Source organism: Phasianus colchicus, chromosome 1, assembly GCF_987193195.1.
Source record: "Phasianus colchicus chromosome 1, bPhaCol1.hap1.1, whole genome shotgun sequence".
NCBI lineage: Eukaryota > Metazoa > Chordata > Aves > Galliformes > Phasianidae > Phasianus > Phasianus colchicus.
Window position 1 is genome coordinate 24,154,497 of NC_143436.1, and position 24,495 is coordinate 24,178,991.

A 24,495-nucleotide genomic window follows, 5' to 3' on the forward strand; every position below is an offset into this window, starting at 1 on the left:
TTTGCCAGCAACAGGAATATCCCCTGTGCTCTCATTTTTCTTTACCGTATTGCAATTTCTGACTCCAGTCATTAATGTCTGCAGTTTCCATTTGCTTTCATATACAGAATGCTCTCTTTCTTTCTCACTGTCTGGAAAAGGACTTCAGAAGAAGCCAATACTTGAAGTATGTTGTGTGATGGGATATATTCATTCTTTGGGGAAGAATTTAGTAGTTTGTGAAGTCTCCTCAGGTTTTCTGGAAAAGCAGTAGCTAACCAGGAGGCTTTAAGAAAAGGTGAAATAGGGTCCTGGTTCCAGTAAAAAGGGCATCTTGTAATGTAACCCAAGAAGTCCAAGGAAGGAAAAAAGTGAATTAAGCCACTCTTATGCCTTTCTACTTCTGATGAGGTTTAGGTGGTCACACAACCCTGTCTGTTTTCATGAGTTGCCTAGACTTCTGCTTCCAGATTACACTTCCAGGCTGCAAACAACATGATCGTTATCATGAAAAGGTACAAGGTGGATCTAGATAGTGTGAAAGAGGTCTTTTTCAGGTCCTTGATTCTCTCTGTACTTGAGATAATAGACCATCAGTTTTATAGGTCATAGTAGTTCAATGTTGCTGAGGCATTATGTAGGTAATTGGCAAAAAAAACCCTACCAAACCCAGCTGTGACAGAACAAAAAGCCATGTGATAATACTTCTGTAATCCCTGAAAAAAATTCCATGTTCTTGGAAATACTTTGGAGGTGGACATTTTAAATTGGAACTTGAGTGGAAGGAGGAGCAAAGTTTTTATGAATTGTTTCAGAGTACTGTGTTTTCTGAAGGCCCTTGCCTTCCTTTCTTGCCATCTTCTAGATGAGGAAAAAAAAAAAAAGGAAGGGTAAAAAATATGTTGGCAATGGTCGAGAGTGCTATGAGGGAGGTAGTGTGTAGGAGTATCAGGGTTGTGGGATACAGTTTTGAGTGTAGAGCATAATGGAATTCTTCAGTGAGTTAGTCGTCTTTACAACGTGTAGCTGCTTAGTCCACAGAAACAAGGAAGAAATATTAAACCTTGGTTTGAAACCGAGTCCGTGCATCTGGCAAAAAGAGTCTGTAAATGGAGGAAGAGGCATTTAACAGTCAGACTTGTGGGAATTCAACTGGGGATTAGGAATAAGAAGTGATGCCAATAATTTATGTATTTGGAAGATGGAAATTTGAAGTAATATCTTTCTATAATGGCTCCAGAGGTTTCTTTTTTTTATCCCACACAACTTCTGTAAGAATTACTCTGCAAACCATTACATTTAGACAGTTAGAATATTTCCCTTCAACAGCAGAGTGAAACTGAAGCTCATGTAGGAGAAGTTGGTGTGCTTGCAGTTGCTAATTTTGTAGAGTATACTTTCATACATGTAAAATCTTTATGTCTTCTGTTGTCTTTTTCTTTACGGACACAAGATGGGCTTTCTCAAAGCAGAAGGCTTCATTCTGCAGTGCTGTGGTGTGTCCAAATGTTGCTGGAGTCACGAGTGCTCAATTCCTGGCAGACCCAGAAATGCTTTATGAGTGAACTGGGACAAACAGCATCCTATCCCAGATTATATTCAATAACTGGAGAAAATCATGTGTTTTGGCTCTTCTATCTCCAACTGCTACTAGAAATTCTTTTAACTATATGTTGACAAAAATGAGGAAATATCACATACTAAGGTTTGTGACTAAATGAAATGTTAGAAGGAACTGAAAATTAAAAATTTTCCAGAGTATTCCACACATACACCCCTGGTCTATCATTTTCATTATGATTAGTGAATTTTACATAACATTTGGGGGTTATTGGCAGTCCCAGACCCATAATTCAGAGTATAAAACCCTGAAATTTTCTTTGACAAATGAGAACTCAAATTCACTTTTCACCTAAACATTCAGTTGCTTTCCCTCTCAGAAATGTGATATTGCCCATAATGCCCTTAGACACTTTTTCATATGAACTAAGAGCTAAAGCAGGTGGCATTGTTTCCTTCTCTCACAGAGAATACTTTGTAAAGTGATTTTCCATTTAAAAACAAACAACATATTTGCATAAATTGCAATCACTAGAGTGGCAGTGGGTGGATTGAGTGCACCCTCAGTAAGTTTGTAGACAGCACCAAGTTGGGAGAGAGTGTTGATCTGCCTGAGGGGAGAAAGGCACTACAAAGGGACCTGGATAGACTGGATGAATGGGCCGGAGTAAACTGTATGAGCTTCAATAGGGCCAAGTGTCGAGTCCTGCATTTTGGTCACAACAACCCCAAGCAACCCTACAGGCTTGGGTAGAAGTGGCTGGGAAGCTGCCTGATGGAAAGGGACCTTGGTGTACTGATGGACAGTGGCTAAATATGAGCCAGCAATGTACCCAGGTGGCCAAGAAGGCCAGTGGCATCCAGGCTTGTATCAGGAATGGTATGGTGAGCTGGACTGGGGAAGTCATCCTGCCCCTGTACTCAGCATTGGTGAGGCCTCACCTTGAGTGCTGCGTTCAGTTTTGGGCACCTCAGTACAGAAAGACAGTGAGGTGTTGGAGCAGGTCCAAAGAAGGGCAACAAGCTTGTGAAATGCTTGGAGAATATGCCCTATGAGGAGAGACTGAAGGAATTTAGTCTTGGGAAAAGGAGGCTGAGGGGAGACCTTATTGATCTCTTCCAGTATCTCTGAAAGGTGCTTACAGCGAGAGCAGCATTGGTCTCTTCTCACTGGTGACAGGTGACAGGATGAGGGGAAATGGCCTCAAGTTCCACCAGGGTAAGTTTAGGTTAGATATCAGGAAACACTTCTTTACAGAAAGGATTGTTAAGCACTGGAATAGGCTCACCAGCGAGGTGGTAGAGTCACCATCCCTGAATGTGTCTAAAAGCTGTTTGGATGTGGTGCTCAGGGGCATGATTTAGTGGAGGATAATTAGGGTAGTATGGTTAGGTTGTGGTTGCGGTTGGACTTGATGATCTTGGATGTCTTTTCCAACCTGAGTGATTCTATGATTCCGTGATTGACTAAAAGCTCAAATATATATATAATTTTTAAAGAAAGCATTATTACACGATGTGCCTCAAACTTTTTTATCTTCTTAATATTTAGAGGATGAACGTAATAGTTGATGAAGGCATATACTGGAGCTCTGCTTGTGCTTATAGTGTTGATTTGTAAATATGGATGATTGTGTTATTCAGTTCTGATAGCTATGAAAAAGTAGAGTAATGTGGCAGAGCCTGGCAAAACAGGATTTTTTCTTTCAATGCCACCTCCTTTGCAGGTGGAGGATTTGAATATAAGATTGTTTTGAAAATTCACATGAATATTTTTGCATGTACAATTTATTTGCTTCTAGCAACATAATTCAGGTAGTTAGACTTCACTGGCAAGTAGAAGTAAAGTCAGGACACTATTCCAGAATTGCATAGCTCCAAACTGGGTGAAAGAAAAAGATCCCAGTAGATGATTGTTAGATCCTAACACTTGTGGATTTATGTTCTCCATTTTAAGTAATACAGAATATCGACCTTTTAATAGGGGAAAAAAAAAAAAAACCACAATATTTAAGCTCAGTAAATATTTGTGTTTTTTTTTTTATGCCTTCCTAAATATATTCCATGATGAAATGACATGTACCCTACTAAAGAAATTACATTCTATTCTGCTTTATATTCTGATGGTGCTTTATGGTGTACGTGTACAAAGTCTGTACCTCTCAAAATAATGATGAGGGAGCTAACATGGGGTACTGGAACTTCTAGAGCCCTCTGTTTGAAGTCTCTACACTTCTGTCTCTGCTCTGAGCGAAATAATAGAGGAGAGAGAGACCTAGTAAAAGTGTAAATTAGAAACAGTGTAAACATTCAGTCTCATCAGATAAATTTAAAATCATAGGTTTTTTTTTTGTTTGTTTGTTTTTTGTTTTAATTTAAATTTCAAATAAAACCAAGACTAATCAATGCCTGTGTACTAAGAACAAGTGGGAGCTCAGTCCAGTGACATGGAAGAAAACTTGGAGATGAAAGTGAATGGGACCTTTAAATGAAAGATGTGTGACAAGTTACTCTTAGGAAAGGTCTTTGTTTCCATGCTATTCACCCTTCAGTTCAGAAGGGCTTTCTTAATACTATGTAAGAAGTCAGTCTTATTCCACTTTTCTTAACTGTCTTTAATAAGACCTGTACAGCTTCTTCATTTATAGAAATGTTTTCTATTTTTAAATAGTTCAGGGGTTAGATCTTGGAATAGACAAATAAATGTCAATCCATGTTAATAACTGTTCACACATTTATGCCTGATCTCAAGTTAATTTGTTAATTTATTAGGAAGATAGTTTCAAGAAGCTTTTTTTTCTGTCTTGTCAATCTTTTTTATTTTATTTCCCTCCTTTTTGGCTACTTGCCAAATAGGAATGGTGCTTAAATAGGTAAAACTGAAAAAAATGAAGTTTTTTACGTAATATGTAAGGAAATAAGACTGTTCTCTTTGTGACTGTTTCAGCGTAGTGTGCCATGACAGCTAGCCAGCATGCTTTTAAGCAACAAGGAAATTAGTTTGTTTTCCCGTGGTAATATTGCATATGCTTCATGTTTAAGTCAGTAAGAAAAATTACATTATTTAAATGTTTAGAAAGTTTGTGTCATGAATCTTTAATACGTATTTTGATCTCAAAAAATATTTTTCAGATTTCATCTCTGCAATCATGTGAAATATTAGTGATGTTTTGAGTTTGTTTTTGTTTTTAATATTTTCAGGTCTTTTTTCAAAGTTAACCTGAATTTCTAAAGTAACTGAGGCCATTCTGTTTTCTGCAGTACTTTGGAAGCTTGCTTGTAATATTCTGTGTTGAACTGGCCTGTGGTGTTTGGACGTATGAGCAGGAAATAACGGTGAGTCAGAAAAGGAGGCTGCATTTTTTCAGTGGAAGAAAACAAAAGATTTCCATTAGCTAGCTGTTTTCTAATTACTGTAGTATTTATCTTTCTTCATTCTACTGACCACCTAAATTTCTATTTTCATGTGATTGGTTTTGTTTTGTTTTGTTTTTTTCTTACACAGTGAATCCTTCTTGGAATGCACATCTATCTAGAAGGTCCTTCCTGGGTTTCTTGACATGTGCTACATATTTGAGAACCAAATCCTGCAGCCTCATTTATTTAATAACTGTATTTTTTAGTTCACTTTTGCTTAGATGAGTTGTCATTGAAGCAGTGGAAATTTTAAGGATTAGATATAAACATCAGTTTTAAAGATAGGTACTTTGAGAAGGGGATGTGAGAATTTGTAGGTCTTTTGTTCCAAAAATTTCTTCATGTTTTTAAAGAGTTGTAGCGCAGTGTACTATATTGTAAATAGACAATGTGTTCAAGAAAGGACTTGATACCTTCTGAAATTTTTGCACTGCCCTCACAAGCTATAAATGCCAGTTTTAAGCTAAACATGTCTTAGCTATAAAACACACTTCCGTAAACTCATGAAGAGGTTTTCATCTGTGTCTAGTTTTTATAGCTGTACCTGTCCCTAGTTTTCAAACTGAAGACTTGTAACCATCGTGCAAGAAAATGGGTAGGTGTTGAGCAAAAACTGAAATGAAGTGTTATTATGCTGGCTGTTTTTGTATCTTTTTTTCTTCTATTCGTTTTGTACATTTGTATGAGTAGAGTAATGAGTATTTTTCTCTGAGCTGCCCAAAATATGCCCGACAGACTAGTCTTCTCAGCAGTGTGTAGCATTACATTGCAGTAAGTTGGGAGGTAGTATTCTTGGTACTTACACAAAGGAATTTCTGTCACATCTGAAGTTTGAAGTTATGTGGCAGCATTTTAAATATGAATTCATTCCCTTGCTATCAGATCTTAACAGAGTGCTCTAATGTAATAATGATTGAGGCTTTTACTTTTTATGATTGAGTCCCTTTACTTTAAATGTTAGCCCATAATGATGTAGTTTAAAACTGAAAATCTAGATGGAAGGCATGCTGCTTCTTATGAGTACAGCTGCCCTCTCCAGAGTTTTGTTAAAGATGATTGTTATAACTAGCATCTTTTTAAAGAAAGCTGGTCAGCAGAAGGTGCCTGAAATGACATAACCATCAGTGCACCAATATGTACCTTTACTGTTCAGAAAACCTAAAGTTATGGGTTTTAGTGTAGCCTCCAAGCTTTCAGTTGTCTGCTATACTATTGAAACCTCAACCCAGAACATTTTAATAAAAGTCCAGTTAGTCTTACTGTATATGTTAAGGCACTGCTTATATATAAGGTGATGTTGCTTTCAGAAAAACCTTTCCTTCAGCCCTTCTCCCCCAAGAAAGCAGTACTGAGCTCAGTGTTTTCACCTTTGGTAGTGGGGCACAGTGAACCCGGTTATTCCATACTTTTCCAGGTCTTCCTCTCTCTCCACACAGAGTATGAACATTGAACATGCAAATATAACCGAAAATTCAGAACAGAAAGTTCAGAAATTGCTTTTCCTTTTCCCTTCTTCCTTCCTTTTATGCCTTTACCCTCTGAAACTTTGTGCTCTGTTTTCTCTTTCCATCTGATTATCTTTCCTTCTCCTTTATTGTAACACTGGTTCTTCTTGTGTAATGAGATGGGCCAGACTCAGGTTTCCTGCTGCTCACGTGCAGAAGAAATTTGGTGGTTTGGAAGAGCACAGCGGAGTGGTTTCTCAGTGATTTTTTTCATACCTGTTCATGTAATTTCCCTGGAGCATGCTTTCTTTTACATTGCTGTACTACACGGAGATAAGAAGAGTCCCTTGTATCCCAGGGTAGTGACTTACTGTCATGTTGATTTCAGCATAGTATGAAGTCTCAATAATCTCTTGTGGATTTCAGAGAATCAGTTAGCATTAGTATAGGTGGGTGTGTGATGTTGTCAAAATGTCAGTGAGGCATAGCCACATCTGCTTATCCAAAATGGTCTTTCTTTGGCATGTGGTCAAGTCTGCTCTAAGAGCTCTTATATAAACAGTTTTCCTTCCAACTTATGATAGCTCTCAGCATGAAGCATGCCTTGTGACTGATTTTCCCACCCACAAAATTGAAAGGCCAGTATGGGTTCTCAGCTTACGTGGGCATTGGTCAAGCCTTGATACTCATTAGAAAAATAATAATAAACAGCAAACTGTACAGTTAAACAAATGAATCTCAAGATCCTGAATTATTATGCAGTACTGCACACATGAGCTGCCAGGAAACTATTTAATAGATACATTGAAGGCCCTAGTTTGACATTTTGACACTGTGGTAGCAGTCAAACACATGGATTCCAGTGTCTCTCCATAGTTTCAGAATTCAGATTGCCTTCCTGCAGTGAGTTTTAGATTGCTTTGTTTTTAATTTTCTTCTCTCACTTTTGGATTTTTTTTCCCCGTTTCTCATTGTTTTCATAAAGAAGTTGAACGCCTTGTGTTACATGCGTAATCTTGGACTGTATTCAACTCAAATAAGATAATAGAATAGCCTAGCAAATATTAACTTAATTGCAGTGATATCAAATACTATCCAAAGAAAGCAGAGTACTGATTTCCATTGCGGTGTAAAAAGAAATTCATCCAGTAAAAAGCAAATTATTTATTATAGTGACCAGTATAAATGTTTGCAATGGAAATATTCTGTGATACTCTTTTCATAAGTATTTTTAGTAGTGTATTGCTAATGTATTATTTTTTTTTATGTGGACAATTGTGAGTTCAAAGCTTTATAGCATAAGAAATAAAAATTCTGCAAATTGAATTGTGTTAAATTTCTGGGTTATTGTTGTGATTTGACCTGGCAGGTGGCTAAGTACCACACAGTCATTTGCTCACACCTCCTGTTTTCAATACATTCATATTCAAAATTGTAGCATTTAAAAGTTCTCAAATGCTCCTATTTGGTTTATGGGGTCTGTCAGCCACTGAGTGTTCCTGCATTTCTGTAGAGCATCTGGCGTAACAAGGTCTGGGCTTCTTGGGAAGTATTCTGATTTTTTTTTCTCCTCAGGTTGCATTTACTGCTATTCACAGACTGCTGTTACTGTCTGCTCCAAATTGAACTGCAGACCTCAGTCATAGCCACTAGAATAGCTTGGCTTCTCAGCCATCCAAATGAAAGCCCATATTGCAATTGTGATTACTCTCACCATGACTACTATGGCTAATGGGAACAAGGCACTACTCAGCATGCCTGGAAGAGCACTGTGAAGTCTTCAGCTCTGTATTTTAGTCTCACAAACTAAAATTTATGGTGCTTGAATAGAAGCCAGTTTCTTACCTTGTGTCTTATCTGCACTGCATATCCAATGACAGAGCACTTATTTGCTTTGTTTCTGACAAATTGCTTGTTGGGGAACACCAGCTGAGAAGAGAGCACCAGCTCCTCGCTTCTAAGTAGTCAGATTTTAAAAAGCATTTTAAGAATTCATCTTTTAGAGGCAAAGATTTACAAGGGCATGTGAGAAGAAAAGTTTCACAGGCCCTCATTGGGTGGTGGACTTCAGTCAAAGCCTGAAAGCTGCTGGCAATGTTCGGAGGGTAGAATTCATCTAAATTAATTGCATATATTTAGAAGATAGACATTTAAATCTGAGTTTGTTACCTTAGACAGTGAATTGGATTTGAGACTTCAAGGGATACTTCTTCTGCCTAGAGTAAAATATTTATCTTGAGATAAATTGTGCTGGACAGCTGCCTGTTTCTTCCTACTGACTAAGATGATAACAGAGGTAACTAAATTGGGGCAGATGAATTCCGTCCCTGATGACTGGGTTGGAGCTTGGTTCAAATTTTATGCCAGATAACATCTGGAAATTATATAGTCAGACTTTATGCAAAATCTCTGAATCTCCCTGAAACACAACTTCTTCTCTGTCATATACTATACTATACTACCAGCAAAAGATACAAATATCTGTTTCCTGCTGTTACAATAAAGGCTTGTAAAGATTCAGTGTTACATAAATTGAAGCATTTATTTACCTGTTTTATTTAAATACAAAGTTATTTTGGTCATTCCACTTGAAAGACCACAGAATAGATGTAAGTTCTGTATTTGGAGCCAGAAGCGCAGTTGAGCCATTCATCAGTTTTCTGTTGTGCCAATCTCTGTTCTTTATTTGCTTCAGGCTCCAGTACAGTGGTCTGATATGATCACTCTGAAAGCCAGGATGACCAACTATGGCCTACCTAGGTACCAGTGGCTGACACACGCTTGGAATTTCTTTCAGAGGGAGGTAAGAAGACAGTTAATTTGTGAACAGAATACACACCTAGTAATTGTTATTTATCTGCCAAAGGAAAAGGTTTTTTTTTAAGTGAGTACATGAATGCAAGTTGAATAAAAACATGTGTAGTGATAGTATCTTTTTCATTTCTTGATATCCAGCTTCTGAACTTTTGTAGGCCCTAAAGGCTCTATTATGTATCTTTTACAACTTGATTTCCCATTTTCTTAGAAATTATATGTGTTATTCACAGGAGATGCTGTAGCTTTACCTAGTGCAGGTAAGTGGTTATAGGTTTTCTCGTGTTTAAGGTCAATACATTTTAAAGACTTGCCACACACACAAAAAAAGAAAAAAAAATTAAAAATGACTACTGATTGTACTGGAATAGTGGTCTGCCATGACAACCCAAATAGCTTATTTCTGTTCAGTCACACATTTAATTCTTAATATCATCAAAGTATCTAGCAGTACAAGTCAAAGGAGTCAGAATGCCTATATCTAGTTACTATACATAATCATGAGGCCTAATTAAAAATAATACTTAAAAGGTATTAATATTCTGTTTGCACATGCAAAAAATAAGAATGTTGCTAAATTCAGTTAAATTGTTAGCACTGTCTTCTCTTTTTCCAGTAATATTGGGACACCAACACCTTTTAGGATTATGGCAAACATTAAGAATATCACAGAATCATAGAATCATAGAATCACAAGGTTGGAAATGACCTGTAAGATCATCTAGTCCAACCGTCTTCTCATTACCATTGCTACCACAAACTAAACCATATCTCGTATCCTCATCCAGGCGCCTCTTGAACACTGCCAGGGATGGTGACTCCATGACCTCCCTGGGCAGCCATTCCAGTGCCTGGCCACTCTCTGAGAGAAAAAGTTTTTCCTCATGTCCAACCTAAACCTCCTCTGATACAACTTGTGGCCATTTCCCCGAGTCCTGTTTGTTGCCTGGAGAAGAGGCCAAACCCCTCTTCACCACAACCTCCCTTCAGGAAGTTGTAGAGTGCAATGAGGTCTCCCCTGAGCTCCTCTTCTCCAGACTAAACAATCCCAGCTCCCTCAGCCGCTCTTCGTAAGATCTGTGCTCCAGACCCCTCACCAGTTTCATTGCCCTTCTCTGGACATGCTCCAAGGCCTCAACGTCTTTCCTGTAGTGAGGGGCCCAAAACTGAACTGTGTTCAATACCTGAGGTGAGGCCTCAACAGTGCAGAGTACAGGGGGAATATGGTGTATATAGAGTTGAAATTCTTCAGGTAAAGTATGCTATTGTAATATTAAACAGTCTTCCTGTATGCTCTTTTAGCTTCCTCTCATGGAGTGGCCACGTCCAAGATATGTGGCTACCTACAATTGAGTGGGGAAGGAATTTTATTAAAAGCTGCCAACACTGTCTCTTTGGCTGAGATTAGAGAAGGGGATCAGAATTTTTATTTTGTTTGACCAATGGTGGGTTAAAACAAACCACACCAAAAAGCTGCCTTGTTTATTCACTGGTTAGCGTGATAGCCTACTAAAATTCAAAACTATTTTTAAAGAACAAAGTATTACGTTGCAAAAACATGAAATTTCCTGAGGTGAAAGCCATTAACTCCAAATTCAACTCACATGCAGGAAGAGAACTCTTTAAATGCCTGTCATTGTGCTGCCTTAGTGAATTGTTGAAATCTATCATTGTAGCACAGATTTCCTGTTTATTTAAACATTTCCTGGCTGCATTTGGTTAGTCTATATTTATACTAAAACCTGAAAGAAAAAATGAGGACTACATGAGTTTAACATCTCTACCCCTGTCCCCTGCCCTGGTTATTCAAGTGTTATGTCAAAGAGTAATCCTCCATATGCAAGTAGGGTGTTTATGTACCTGGGGTACTGCATCTTGGTTTAACTGTGTAGGTTTGTTAAATAAAAAGCTGCTTTTTATGCTTCTGGTTGTTGTAGTGTCATAATAACAGCTGGTTTTAAAGTGAATGTTAGTATTAAAGCTTCTGCTTCTTTGCCAAGAAACTGTGCCTTAATTCTTTTGGGGGAGAAGAACTGATTTTAAAAGTTAAATTCCCTTTGTTCCATCTGTGAGAAGAGGAATGATTTTGAGAAAGTCTGAAGTGGTCTGGAAAGGCTCTTCCACCACTTCTGATGAACTGATGAAGTCTAATTTTTGTTTTGTTCATTCATAACTCAGGTACTGAATGTGTGAGCATGATATATATTTTATGTTTGAATGATCACACTGCATGAGGCCCTTCTCTAGTCAGCATTATAATTTTTTCAGTTCCTAAAGAGTCAGCTCTGATAGTCTTTTTTCTTCTGCATCTATCTGAGAAAGATGAGAATTGTATTTCTCCACCCACACCACCATCACCTCCCTTACTGGTCTAATATCAGAGTCTTACCTATGCTAAGGAAGATAGGAAGGGGGTTATTTCAAGTCAGGAAGGAAGAACTGTCAGGGGAAAAAAGAGATTTAAGAATAAGAAGAGGGTGTTCAGGGAGGTCCTCTTTACAGTTGCAATTTGGAGACAAAGCCCGAGCTTTCATTTAAAAAGTCCTGTGTTGGAATTCAGGGAGGATTTTGGCTGATTAAAGAACTGATAAAACAGACATTGAAGCTGTGGTAAAAGTCAGAAAAGGGAAGAAGTGAGTTTTATAAGAGGACTGGTTTGCAGGCGTCGTGTCTGGGCACTGATCTGTCTGATTGTGACTGAGAAGTGAAGTAATATACAGGAGTCTGACTCTGAGGTGGGAAAATGTTGATTGTGTGGGTTATTACCAGGTGACGAAGTGCAAATAAAGAGGAGGTGAGGAGGACATTCAGACAGACAGCACCATTTTGTTGCTCCAGCAAGGCGTTTTCTCAGTTGTATCAACTCCCTATCTGATGCCAAAAAACAATCTGATACAGCTGCTTCAGACATTTTTTATGTGAATGCAGCTGGGAATGTGGTAGGCCAGTCATTTTGTTTTAAATCTCCTGGTGTGCTTTTCAGAGAAGATGACAGGTTGTTAGTCCTGGTGGTTTTTTTATAGCCAATTATGGCTCATCTGCTTTGCAGCCAGAGTCCCTGCTTTTATGCTTGATTCTGTTGCAGTGTTTATTTTAGTGTGATACCCTCTTCTGTTCTTCCTTTCAGTATTTGTAATTTCTGTACCTTTTCCCCCTCCCCTTTTTATATCTTTTTTCTGTTTTCAGATAAATCTTCTGTGTGTTTTTTCTCATCTGTTTTTCAGCAGGTATGTCCATAGCTGTAGCCTGGCAGGAACTGTCCTTACTACAGAAACCTTAATAATCTTTTCTTACAGTGTACATTGGCCACAGATGTCATTGTTCATTACAGTCATTCTTTGGCATGAAATCATCATATGTACATAGCAAAACATAGTAGGACAATTTCTGTGAAATTTCCTTATAGGGAATGGTAAGGTTGTAAAGGACAACAGTATCACTGGCTGTTTCTAAGATGCACAATGGTAACTTCAATATTTCTTTCACACCATTTTTCTGTCAAAGTACAGAAGAGGAATGCACAAGAAAGTTCTTGTGCATATTTTGGTACTATTTAAATATTTCAAAAGATTTCAGTGGGAATTTATTCAGCTTGCTTGATGAATTACTTTTATGAAGAAGTAGCATCATTATTGCTGATCTTGGCTAATCCTTCCTTTGCAGTTTAAATGTTGTGGGGTGGTGTACTTCACAGACTGGCTGGAAATGACAGAGATGGACTGGCCACCTGACTCCTGTTGTGTCAGAGAGTTCCCAGGATGCTCTAAGCAGGCACATCATGAGGATCTCAGTGACCTTTATCAGGAGGTAAGATTTAAAATGAGGATTTTTCAGAAAGCTTTATGCATTCTTCTGATACACTTGTTTTTCAAACTTACTTTATGCAGTGCAGCAGAATTGTTTATTTGTACAAATTCTGCTCTGTCAGAAAATACAGGGGATATTTCTCAGTACTTTCTTAATCCTTTTTGTATAGGAAAACTCAATAAACTCTCTTAAAAATCTAGAGTAAGATGAGAGAAAAAAACCTGATAGTTCCTCTGACAGTATTAAGAGAAAACGCTGCTACAAGACCCTTAATGTAGTGAATGGAAACGTCAGTTCTTTAGTTTCGTGAATAAACTCTGGTAATGATAAAACCTGGAGGAAGATGATCTATGTGCCTACCAGACTGCAAGAATATATGACCTAATGGGTTAACTTTCTCATAAAACAGTTACGATCTCATGAGCTGCCCAACTTCTGGGTAGTGAGAGAAGAGAAACTGAATGCAAACGTTCAGACTGACTCAGGCATATCAACATGCAGTTTGGTAATAGTCCAGCACTCTTCCACTTATTCTGTGGGTGCCACCAGTATAGCTTAAGTAATTCCTGTGCCAAAGATGTTGTGAGATCATTTTCTTTCTTTAACTCGAGAATGGAAGATGAATGGCAATGCACGAATCAGCTCTTATGGGTGTAAAATTGAGAATGAGTGCTCAAACCACGCCTGGAACAGCATGCTGATTTTTTCCTGGAAAACCTGAATAAAGAGATTAATAGTAGGACAAGCCCAGTCTTTGAAAATGGACTTCTCTGATGCTGGCAAAGTTACCATTCATGATTTTTCCCAAGAAGTTGCTGACCACATAGTTCAACTTTTGAATGTATAATATAATAATTTTCTTGGTCAGTTTTGGAAAGTAGAGATGCTAGCTGTGAGGAAAGAGGAAGAGATTATTCTATACATCATCCAGTATGTTCCAAACTGCCAAACATGAAGTCCTACAGTAAAAAGATGCCTACAGAAAGAGAATCAGAGATTCAGTAGAAGTAAAATGACGAGTTCATCGCAATCAAACGGTTACCAGGATCTGAGGAGATGTGTGAAAATTAATAGTGAAAGATAATATTATGGAGTCCTTTTTAGTATTTCGAGAAAACAAAGTTTGCTTTGTTTCCTGTGATGGCTAAAATTGTTTTGTTGCATCTGTGCTATAATTTTCTGCCAGGGTCTCTGAGCTCTTTGTGGTCTAAATTGAAGTCCTTTTAAAGTAAAATTCTTGAGGAAAGAAAGGTGGCCTACTTCTAGTTCTGCCTGAGAGTATTTTTGACCACAGTTGTGTTTCTGTTGATGGATTTTGAAAGGTATTTTTAAAAAATGCTACTCTTCTTAAACTGCTTTTATTCTGATTAACATCACCTTTCAGTTCTTTGAGAGTGGTGAGGTGCTGGAACAGGCTGCTCAGAGAGGTTGTGGATGCCCCATCCCTTGGAGATGTTCAAGGCCAGATTGGATGGGGCCCTGGGCAGCCTGGTCTAGCATTAAATGGGAAGGTTGGTGGCCCTGCCTGTTGCAGGGGGGTTGGAGATTCATAATCCTTGAGGTCTCTTTGAAACTTGGCCATTCTGTGATTCTGTGATTCTTTGTGTAATTCATAGAAGAAATGGACCTTAGATAGTAGTTGTGAGGAAAGTGCACGAGAGTAGCCTAGAAGGTTCAGTTTGTCTGAGGGCAAGAGGATGCGTACTAGTTTTGTGATAAGAAACTGTAGCTTAAATAAAACAATTGGTAGGAGTTGATATCTTCAGAAAAAAACTTGAAATTGCATTTTTCTAGCATAATTTTGTGTTTGCTCAAAATTTGAATATATAACAGATCTGTTGAATATGGCTATTGATGATTTATGTTTTCTTATGCTCTTAGAAGTGGCTTATTTAAGATCTGGTCATTATTCTATTGGTGTTATGGTGTTTCAGTAAATCATAAAAACATGCTTTGTTTCCATTTTAGCACTGAAAATATCAATTGATCTTTAGAATAAATGTGAATCAGGCCTTTAATCTGTAGCTCTGTAGGAATGTTCACTGTGAATTCACTCTGAATGTTCACTACAAAATTTTATGGTATTTTTGAGGTGTAAACAAGAGCTTTGAGCTTAGTGACAGACTTCTGCTTCTGCCTAACAAAGTATATTTATGTAATCTTTAATTGCAGACTACCAACTATGAATGTGTTGTGTAAGCAGAAATACAATGCACACGTGTGAGGATAATGGGTGACTGGATATTTCTCAGTTTTGAAGATGATTTTGAACATGTGTTAGAGCAGAACTGTAACAACATCATTAAATGGAGGGAGACAGTTTATCTGGATTAAGTATAATTTGTCTCAGTTATGTGTCTGTTCTGCAGGAGATGCCAGCGTTAATGTTACTGCTGTTTGTTAATGGATGTTTCCTCTAGGCAACAAATGAACTGAATTTGAATATTGCTGTGGTTGAACATTTTTAAACTGTGACCAGCTTGTACCTTAATCCTTTAAAGTTATCAAAGTATTAAAATGCAGCCAGTTTCTCTGTAATTAAAAGCAAATTTGGAAAGTAACATAACTACAACACTCTTTTATCTAAGAAAAAAAAAAAGACACCAGCATGATGAATCTTGTTCTTCATCAGTCACATAGCTTTTGCTACAGCTTTTTCTTTATAGATTTCAAAGAATCCAAATTTTCTCCTTGTTCTGTGTCTAAACTGTGTTAATTGAAATAAAAAACAATCAAATATGATGAACAGTATAAAGACATTAAGATCCTTTATCTTAGGTACAATTATTATGTAGTACATCTATTGACTGCAATGTGAATTTTGTGTTTCAGGCAAGAATCAGACCTTTCATCAAATAAATTAATGACTGCAGCATTTGAAACAACTGGCTTTTGGGAATGTCAGTGTGATTGAAAAATATTATCACATGCTGTCTTCAGATTCTGTCACTTTGATCAATTGCTTTCTTTTCACAGAAAAGCTATAAGATGGATATAAACACAGAATTGTTGTGTTGGTTCTAGGAAATCTTCTGCTGGGACTAATCTCTCCTTAGCATTATCCTATCGTGACTATTATCATGATTAATTGTTACTCTGATTTTTCCCTTGCTGGCTGTATTCCATTAATGTCTGTACTCTGAAGTCCTGTAAGACTTACCATTGGCCAGAATAGCTAAGGGCTCACTCTTCAGATTTTTATCCTTTTTAAGGCACCAGCTTTTCTGATCAGCAAGTAGCATAGCTTGTTTGCACTGTTGTTCAGTAATCCTCAGAGCCAGTGTCTTTGTGGGTTGTTGCTGACTTTGAGGGGCTTAAGAGACTTCTCAAAACCTTGTGCAGTAATTATTGGCCCCATTAGCAAACTGGAGTGTGTACTGATGGTTTGAAAAGAGCTGAGCGGTGAAAGTGAGATTATTCTAAATTTCTGCTTCTTGGAAACATCAATTTGTTGTCTTTAAAGTTCATTTTTATTCTTCAGAATTTTCTGTGTAAATAATTATTATTCTGTAAGTATATGTATGCTTTGGATTTGAAGCTGCCCAGCAGCAGTAGGGAGAGGAGGTGGGTATGACCATCTTCCCGATGGATTGTGAAGATGGTAAGATCTTTGGAGCTCCCTGTTTGAGTTTCTGCAGAGTGGATAGTTGTAGCCACTCTAACAAAACAAAGCATGGTGACTTTAAAGCTCAAATGTCTGCAGAATCTCAGTGGGAAGAAGTGAGCAAGATGGGTGTTGGTACTTGCTACATTAGCATGGAGAGTTAGTAATATGAAGATAGTAATATGATAGGTATATAGATGGCATCTGATGGGTTGGGCTTAATGGGTTACATGAAAGGGGTTACCTCAGGCTGGCAGCCATTCTCTAGTGGGGTTCTCCAGGGCTCAATCTTTGTGCCAGTTCTCTTTAATGCTTTCATCAATAACTTCGATGCAGGACTGAAATATATACATAATAAGTTTGCAGAGGACACTAAACTAGGAGGAGCCATTGATTCCCTTGAGGACAGAGAGATCTTAACAAATTAGAAGACTGGGCAATATCAAACCACATGAAATTTAACAAGAACAAGCGCTAGATTCTGTACATGGGACAGGGCAGCCTTGGATATATGTACAGAATGGTGGACAAGAAGCTGGAGAGCAGACTTGCAGAGAGGGATCTATGGGATCTGGCTGGCAGCAAGTTGAACAAGTTGAACATGAGCCGCAGTGTTCTCTGGCAGCCAAAAGGGTCAACTGCATCCTGGAGTGCGCCAGGCCCAGCACGGCCACTGGGTGATGGGAGGCTTGTCCTGCTCTGCTCTGTGCTGTGCGGTCTCACCTCCTGGACCAGGTGCAGAATTGAGGCACCACAATATGAGAAGGATATAGTGTAAAGGAGGGCTACAAAGATGAGGAAGGGTCTAGAGGGCAAGATGTATGAAGTCCGTTGGTTTGCTCAGCGCAGAGCAGAGGAGCTGAGGGGAGGCCTGATGGCGGCTGCAGCTCCTCACAGGGAGCGGAGGGCAGCGCTGAGCTCTGCTCTGTGTGACAGCGACAGGGCCCGAGGGAACGGCATGGAGCTGTGTCAGGGGAGGGCAGCTGGGGGTTAGGAAAAGTTCTTCACCAGAGGATGATCGGGCACTGGAACAGGCTGCCCAGGGCAGTGTGCACAGCACCAAGCTGCTGGAGTTCAAGAAGCATTTGGACAGTGCTCTCAGACATAGGGGTTGAATTTGGGGTGGTCTTGTGTTAGGATTTGGACTTGATGATCCTTGTGGATATTCTACAGTGTATGAGTTCATTTTGAACTGGCAAATTTCTCTGTCAGTTTTTACAATATTGGCTTCATTGTTTCTTCCTGGTCACAGTGACTTGATGTGCCTTTTTTCTATCCTCCGGCCTTCTCCCCCCAAAACAAACAAAAAAACAAACAGACTTTTCAAAGACTTAGTGAAATTATTGTGTTTTAAGCAGCAGTAGCTGTAAGTTGCTTGATCCTGCACAAGGCAAGATAAAACTGACTATTGGTATAAAACTGTCACAAAAATAGTGGAAGTTTCTACATTCATATCAGAAATGATGCCAGATAATTTTTAGTGTATAGTCTGCAGGTACAGGAGACTGTCAGAGTGTAACTAGAAGGAATAATGGCACATGTACGTGATATTATTACTACTCAGTATTAGTAATGATGAACAGCATGTAATTGCTTTTAAAATTTGTTGAAAGCCCTCAAGTTTCTTAAAAAAAAAAAAAAAAAAGAACTCAGATCAACTTTGAATGATTTTTGAATTGAAAAGTAGTACAGATCTCTAGGAGTTTGTTATATGCAATAAAGTCTCAGTGTATGAGAAAACTGAAGTATGGCATTGTGGAATTGATCAAAAAGTAGGCGAAATAGTTTTCAAACTTTTGTCTGGAGAAATTGAATTTTGGGGAGCCAGAATAAGCCAGTACTAGGTAGGGTGAGTTAAGCCTTGGGAACTGCAAGCCAAATAATGCTGACTAATCTTTTTCTGTCTTTTTTGTTTCATAGGGATGTGGTAAAAAAATGTTCACTTTTTTGAGGGGGACGAAGCAATTGCAAGTACTGAGATTTCTTGGAATCTCTATCGGAGTAACACAGATTCTGGCTATGATCCTCACTATTACTTTACTGTGGGCTCTGTACTATGACAAAAGAGATCCTGGGGCAGATCAAATAATGTCCCTGAAGAATGATACCTCACAGCAACTGTCATGCCATTCTATGGAGCTACTGAAACCAAGCCTAACAGGAATCTTTGAACATACATCCATGGCAAACAGCTTTAATACACACTTTGAAATGGAAGAATTGTAAAACTGTAGATGATACAATTAATCTAAAAAGTTACCAGGGTTTTAATTGTTGTTGTTTTTTTTTAATTTTTTTATTCCGTTCCATTAATTGTACAAAAAAGACCAGTCTTCCTATACTTCCAAAACCAGTTAATGATTGATAAAGAGGCCTCTGTAGTAAGACAAATAAGCAAGTGTCTGCCTTTCAGCCTCTTAGAAGAGCCATGAAACAGAATTGTTTTTATTTTCTTGTTGTTGTTGTTTGTTTTCTTTTTAAGGCATTCATTCACTGGGCACAGTAACAGTAACTTACTGTTACAAGATGTGTAAAATACTGATTCATTCACACATAGACAGAACCTCTAAAGAAGCATCAAGATATTTGTCTTCTGAGGAGATGACTGTGCTTTGGAGAAACAAAATGTGACATTACTGAAATTGACTTTTGCATTTTTAATAAGCCATTTAGAAAACGTGTTAAAATAATCAGGGATCTATGTATATATAATTGTGTGTTCTTGTGTGTGCATGGATGACAGAACTATAATTCAAGTAAATACTTGGATTAAAAAAATTGCAAGGTCTGTAAAAAGGACAAGATTTTCTTTTTCTAACAAAACCTTTTATCTTAGCTTTTATTGTTAAAGATGCTCTAAAACTTATATTTTTATGTAACTATGTGACTAATTTTTAAGTTTAAATGTATTAAAGAGTGATTACAAGCAAAAATATGATTCTGGACAATAGACTTTAACTTTCTGAGTACTACGGAATTCTCATTTAAAACATTCTGTTCTGTGAACTGCTTCTTAGTAAAAAGAAGAAACCTAAGCATTCTTTCCAAAATGGGAATCAATATGCAGTAGCACATTTTTATAAATAAATCTTTTATCCTGTCTGCGATTCCCATGAAGATGGAAACAAAAGACTACAAGGCAAATGCTTACAATTCTGGATTCTATTGCAATAATTGTAAAAGTGCATAAGGAGAAATTATACTTTGGCTTGTACTTCATTAAGAGATGATTGTAAAATTGCATAAGGAGAAATTATACTTTGGCTTGTACTTCATTAAGAGATCTCTAGTGGCTTAAAATGCCAACTGGAAACAGCATTAAAATGTATTTATTGAGGTGGGGAAAGTGCATTTTACTGTATTTTTATGAACAATGTTTATTTCATAGGATTATTTTTACATTCGGCCACGCTCCTGAAATATATATTTGTTCCACTGAGTACAGTAGTTTGTGGCAAATGGTTTTTTATATACTGCATTTTAGAAATACTTGCTTTGTTTTTGAAATCTGTAAAAGAAAAGAAAATCAAGGTGTGATTTGATAGACAATAAAATTACTATTGTCTTAAATTTCATAATGGCTTTTTTATTTTGAAGACATAGAGTGTGAATGCTTTGGTGACATTTGGGAAGGTTCTCCTGCTAATGTGATTTAATTTGATGCATCTTTACCCATTCCACTTATTCTGTCATGGAGAAACTGAAATGTGAATTTCAGTTACTTTTTTATTGCTTCTACAAAAGCTTCCAAGGGATGGTGAAATTAAGCTCCTTAATTGTGTGGGATGTTTGTTTTTCAGCAGTCTACCTGTGGGTGTAATTACTTCACATGTACTGTTGCAAGCAAGATTACCTTTTGCTTTTGTACCTCCCCTACAGAGATGCTAATATTTATTTTGGGAGATTAGAAAAAAGATAAAGGGTAGAGCTTCCCAAATTATTTGCTTGGAATGACTTTCTGAGAAATATTTTCTCATGCACCTTTCAGAAATTCATATGCTCAACATTACTGCGCATATCCAGAAGATTTCTGTGCCCCCCTCTCCCTCCAGTTAGCTAGGGTGGCATTTCTGTAGCTACAGACAAGGTTCCATGTAGAAAAAAAAACACGTGTCCAAGATAGGGTGACCTACAGTCACTCAGTGGATTGGACCAGTGCTGCTTGGTTTTCATTCCTGCTCAAAACCAAAATGAACAAAATCTCATCAAACAGAAGAAAAAAAATCAAACCACAAACTGGTGGATTACATTTTGTTCGATTAGGATTTTGTGCATTTTTGCAGCTCACTGTCGTGGTTGAGGAATCACAGAACCATAGAATCACTCAGGTTGGAAAAGACCTCCAAAATCATCCAGTCCAACTGCTCACGTACCAGCAACTTTTCTACACTTAAACCATGTCCCTTAGTACAACATCTAAACATTTCTTAAACACCTCCAAGGATGGTGACTCCACCTGGGCAGCCTGTTCCAGTGCCTGACCACTCTTTCAGAGGAAAAAATTTTCCTAGTGTCTAGCTTGAATCTCTCGTGGCACAACTTGAGGCCATTCCCTCTAGTCTTCTATTGCTGGTTATGTGGGAGAAGTGTCTGACCCCCACCTTGCCACAACTTCCTTACAGACAGTTGCCTCCTGCAGACTAAACTATCCCGATTTCTCAGCTGCAACCCATAAGACTTGTGCTCCAGAGCCCTCACCAGCTTTGTTGCCCTTTTCTGGACACGCAACAAGGCCTTGATGTCTTTCTTGTAGTGAGGGGCCCAACACTGAACACAGTACTAGAGGTGTGGCCTCACCAGGGCTGAGTGGGATGATCGCTTCCATACTCCTGCTGGCAACACTATTTCTGACACAAGCCAGGATGCCATTGGCCTTCTTGGGCCACCTGGGCACACTGCTGGCTCATGTTCAGCCAAGGACACTATAAAAACGCTAACACTGTAGTATGACTAATTTGTGATCCCTAAGCTCATTTTGAGGAGCTCCTTTGTTAACATGGAAGTTTTATGAGTTTGTAGGACATTCCATTTACTAAACTGAACTCTAGGCTACATAAGCCTATAGACCCTCTGATAATTCTAAGTTTCTGCCCCCTCTGAATACAATTCTACCTCCAGCCCTCAGCTGGGAAAGCTGCTGTGTACTTACCTAATAGGTCAGAGATGCTGTGAATAGACTTTGGGGAGCACCATCAAATGAAAGGCCTGTTCTTTCCAGTATGTTAAGGTTTAAGTAACCTTAACTTCAGTCCACAATTTCTACCGCATGCAAATACCACTGTAGTGCTGAACACTAATGTAATTACAACCAAATGTGGAGAATCTCACCCTAAGTAAAGTTAAAAGAAGGCAGGACTTCTTAATTCAACCAAAAAATCCTAATAATCGAAGTTTTACTCAAGCAGTGTATGTAAAAGCTCCCTTAGCCACACTCCAGCTATGGTGTTGCTTTTCAGGAGATAATTTGGACAACTATCTGTGCACTCTACTGTAGGGAACCTGCTTTATCAGGGGGGGTTGGATTGATGATCTCCCTTGCAATTCTGTGTCTGGCAAGCCAGGCGAGAGAGATGCACTGGAGGAGTCCACAGCTTGAATCAGGAATACTGACAGTCCAAGCCACTTCTTTATAGGTTTCCAGGAAGCACTGCCAGTAGATATAATTAGGTCAAGAGTACAGCTATCTGAAAAACATGAGCCAGAGCATGCTTATTGGGATAGCTGTAGGGGTAAAGGCTCCTTGCATCTTCAGAAATGTACATATGGTAGTCCCTTGTAGGGTCTCCTTATATATGGATCAGGGCACCTGACCTGAGTTTGTGAGATATCTGTATTGTTGCTTTGCCAAAATTATGCTTATATGTACTCTCTCTCCATATATAACTACAGCATTAGAAGTTTTATTACGTATATATACATTGTGGTTTGACATTGACTTGCAGTGATCCCCTTCCTAGGGACTGAGGGAATGTACTTATGTACCCCAGGTGTCAGCTTTACAGAAGAGAGCAGAACTGCACAGAGGCACATCTATTCCTGAGGTCATCTAGTTTGGAAGCTTGTGTGTTTAGGGTAGAGATTGATATGCCATCATTGGTTAAGACCAGAATTATTCCTACAGTGTTGTAACAGGTAGTGGAGGTACCCATATGGTCCTTGTGAGGGTTGCCTGTGAAGCAGAATGCAAGCAAAGAATCCACAGGCAAGGACAGGATTTGCAGATGTCCCTGGGGTCCACTCAGTTTCTCAGTGAACAAGCTCAGTGCCTCTTGTTCAGTTCAAATGATGAAAGGGATTTATCAAATTACAGTTGAAACATCTAGGTTCAGGAGGTGGTAAATCCATACCATACTCACAAAGATTAGAGGTGTGAGATAGTGCTTCCTGAAAAAATGATTTGGTGTGGGCTTCTTCACTCTAGGATTACTTGGGGAAGGGCTCCTTTGATACAGGACCGATGCCCCAGACCAGTGTTTTTGGACCTGCAAGATGACAGACATCTGGGTAACTTTACTGCAACTTGGTACCCAAATCCTTTGCCAGTATACATTCAGAATGGGGTTAGCTTAGTTGGCTGAAACATCTACACATCAGGATTGATGAAAGTATTCCTTTTCTTAGTAAGGACTACTGATGGGTATTACGCAAAAGAAAACATCAATTCTGAATATCTAACCCTACTTGTTAATCTAGGTCTCAGCTGTTAATTGGAACACTTTCAAACTTCTGTTTTTCTTTGCTCAGACTTTGAGGTGTCTCTGTTTTCCTAGGGCTTGATCAAAGAGCTTTAAAATGGATTGGCTGACTGTAAGTCTGTTCTTTTACTTTAGAGCTTCAGGATATACATAGGAGAGAGGGTGCTTGGCAAGAGGTTAATATTTAGAAATACTTGTGGCAGTAGAACTAATTCAAACTTTCATTTTCTCTAAGTTTTGGAGGGGTATCTAGAAGAGAATGGTGAGGTGTTCTTTTTTTTGTTCAGCATAAACTAATTAACCTATCTTTCTTGTTACAGGAAGCAGCTACGGAACTGTTCCTTAATGTTTTTCACAGATCACTTAATGTAAAGGCCAACAGCTGTGTTAGGAGATGGGTCACCTCCTGCCCACATCAGGCGCTTCCATTCAGCCCTGCGAGTCACACTGAGTTGAGGGAAATCTTCAGCTGTGAGATTGAGCGAGATTTGCACTATGATTAGGAGACAAAATTTGCTGTTCCTGGTCTTTGAATAAGATCTTGCTTTGTCTGCTGACAGATCATATGACAAGGCTTTCTGAGGAAACATAACTGTTTTCTCTTTGTAACTGTGGATTTTGCAATAGTACTCTGTAAATCTAAGGGAAAATTATAAAGAATATATAGTAAAAAGAGACACTGTTGGTGACAGTAACTACACAGTTAAATTATGATAGAAGGAGGGATTTTAAAAATAGTTTTTAAAGCTTTTACCACTAAAGCATTATGTTTAATTCACGTGAAATGGGATTGTATTTGAAACTTCAAAATTCAGGTATAATCTACTGCATTTCTTTAAAAGCTCGGGATGTCCTAAATACAAAAAAAAAATTTTATGCATCTGCTTGCTTTTGTTCATTACTCCCCCCTTTTCTTTGCTCCTCGAGCTTTGATACTATGAAAATGAGTACTTGAAAAGTAAATTGATACATAATGCAGGCAAGTGAGAAACTAAAAACACTAGGTAATTAGGTATATCTTATAGCCTTTGTCAATTTAAATAGGTGGATGTTGTTCACTCCTGACCTCTCTTCTGGCTCTCCATTTACATATCCAGAATCATTTTTGCTATGTAGTTACTGCTAATTGCTTTTCCAGAATATCTGAACGTCCTCGGCTATTTCCATGGTCAAT

The 24,495-nt window shown here is 38.3% G+C and overlaps 1 protein-coding gene across 4 annotated transcripts in view; it reads left to right on the top strand.

Annotated features, from left to right (window-relative positions):
• TSPAN12 (tetraspanin 12) overlaps window positions 1–20,168 on the top strand; it is a 47,618-nt gene extending 27,450 nt beyond the window's left edge. For 2 of the 4 annotated variants that reach the window (XM_090137124.1, XM_031615299.2), the window contains exons 5-8: window positions 4,801–4,875; window positions 9,097–9,204; window positions 12,879–13,022; window positions 18,547–20,168. In XM_090137124.1, the coding sequence (XP_089993250.1) occupies window positions 4,801–4,875; window positions 9,097–9,204; window positions 12,879–13,022; window positions 18,547–18,852 (633 nt within the window). In that variant the 3' untranslated portion in view covers window positions 18,853–20,168. The remainder of the gene's footprint in view (window positions 1–4,800; window positions 4,876–9,096; window positions 9,205–12,878; window positions 13,023–18,546) is intronic. The other 2 variants (XM_031615307.2, XM_090137131.1) reach the window with 1 other exon arrangement.
• The last annotated feature ends 4,327 nt before the right edge of the window (window positions 20,169–24,495 follow it).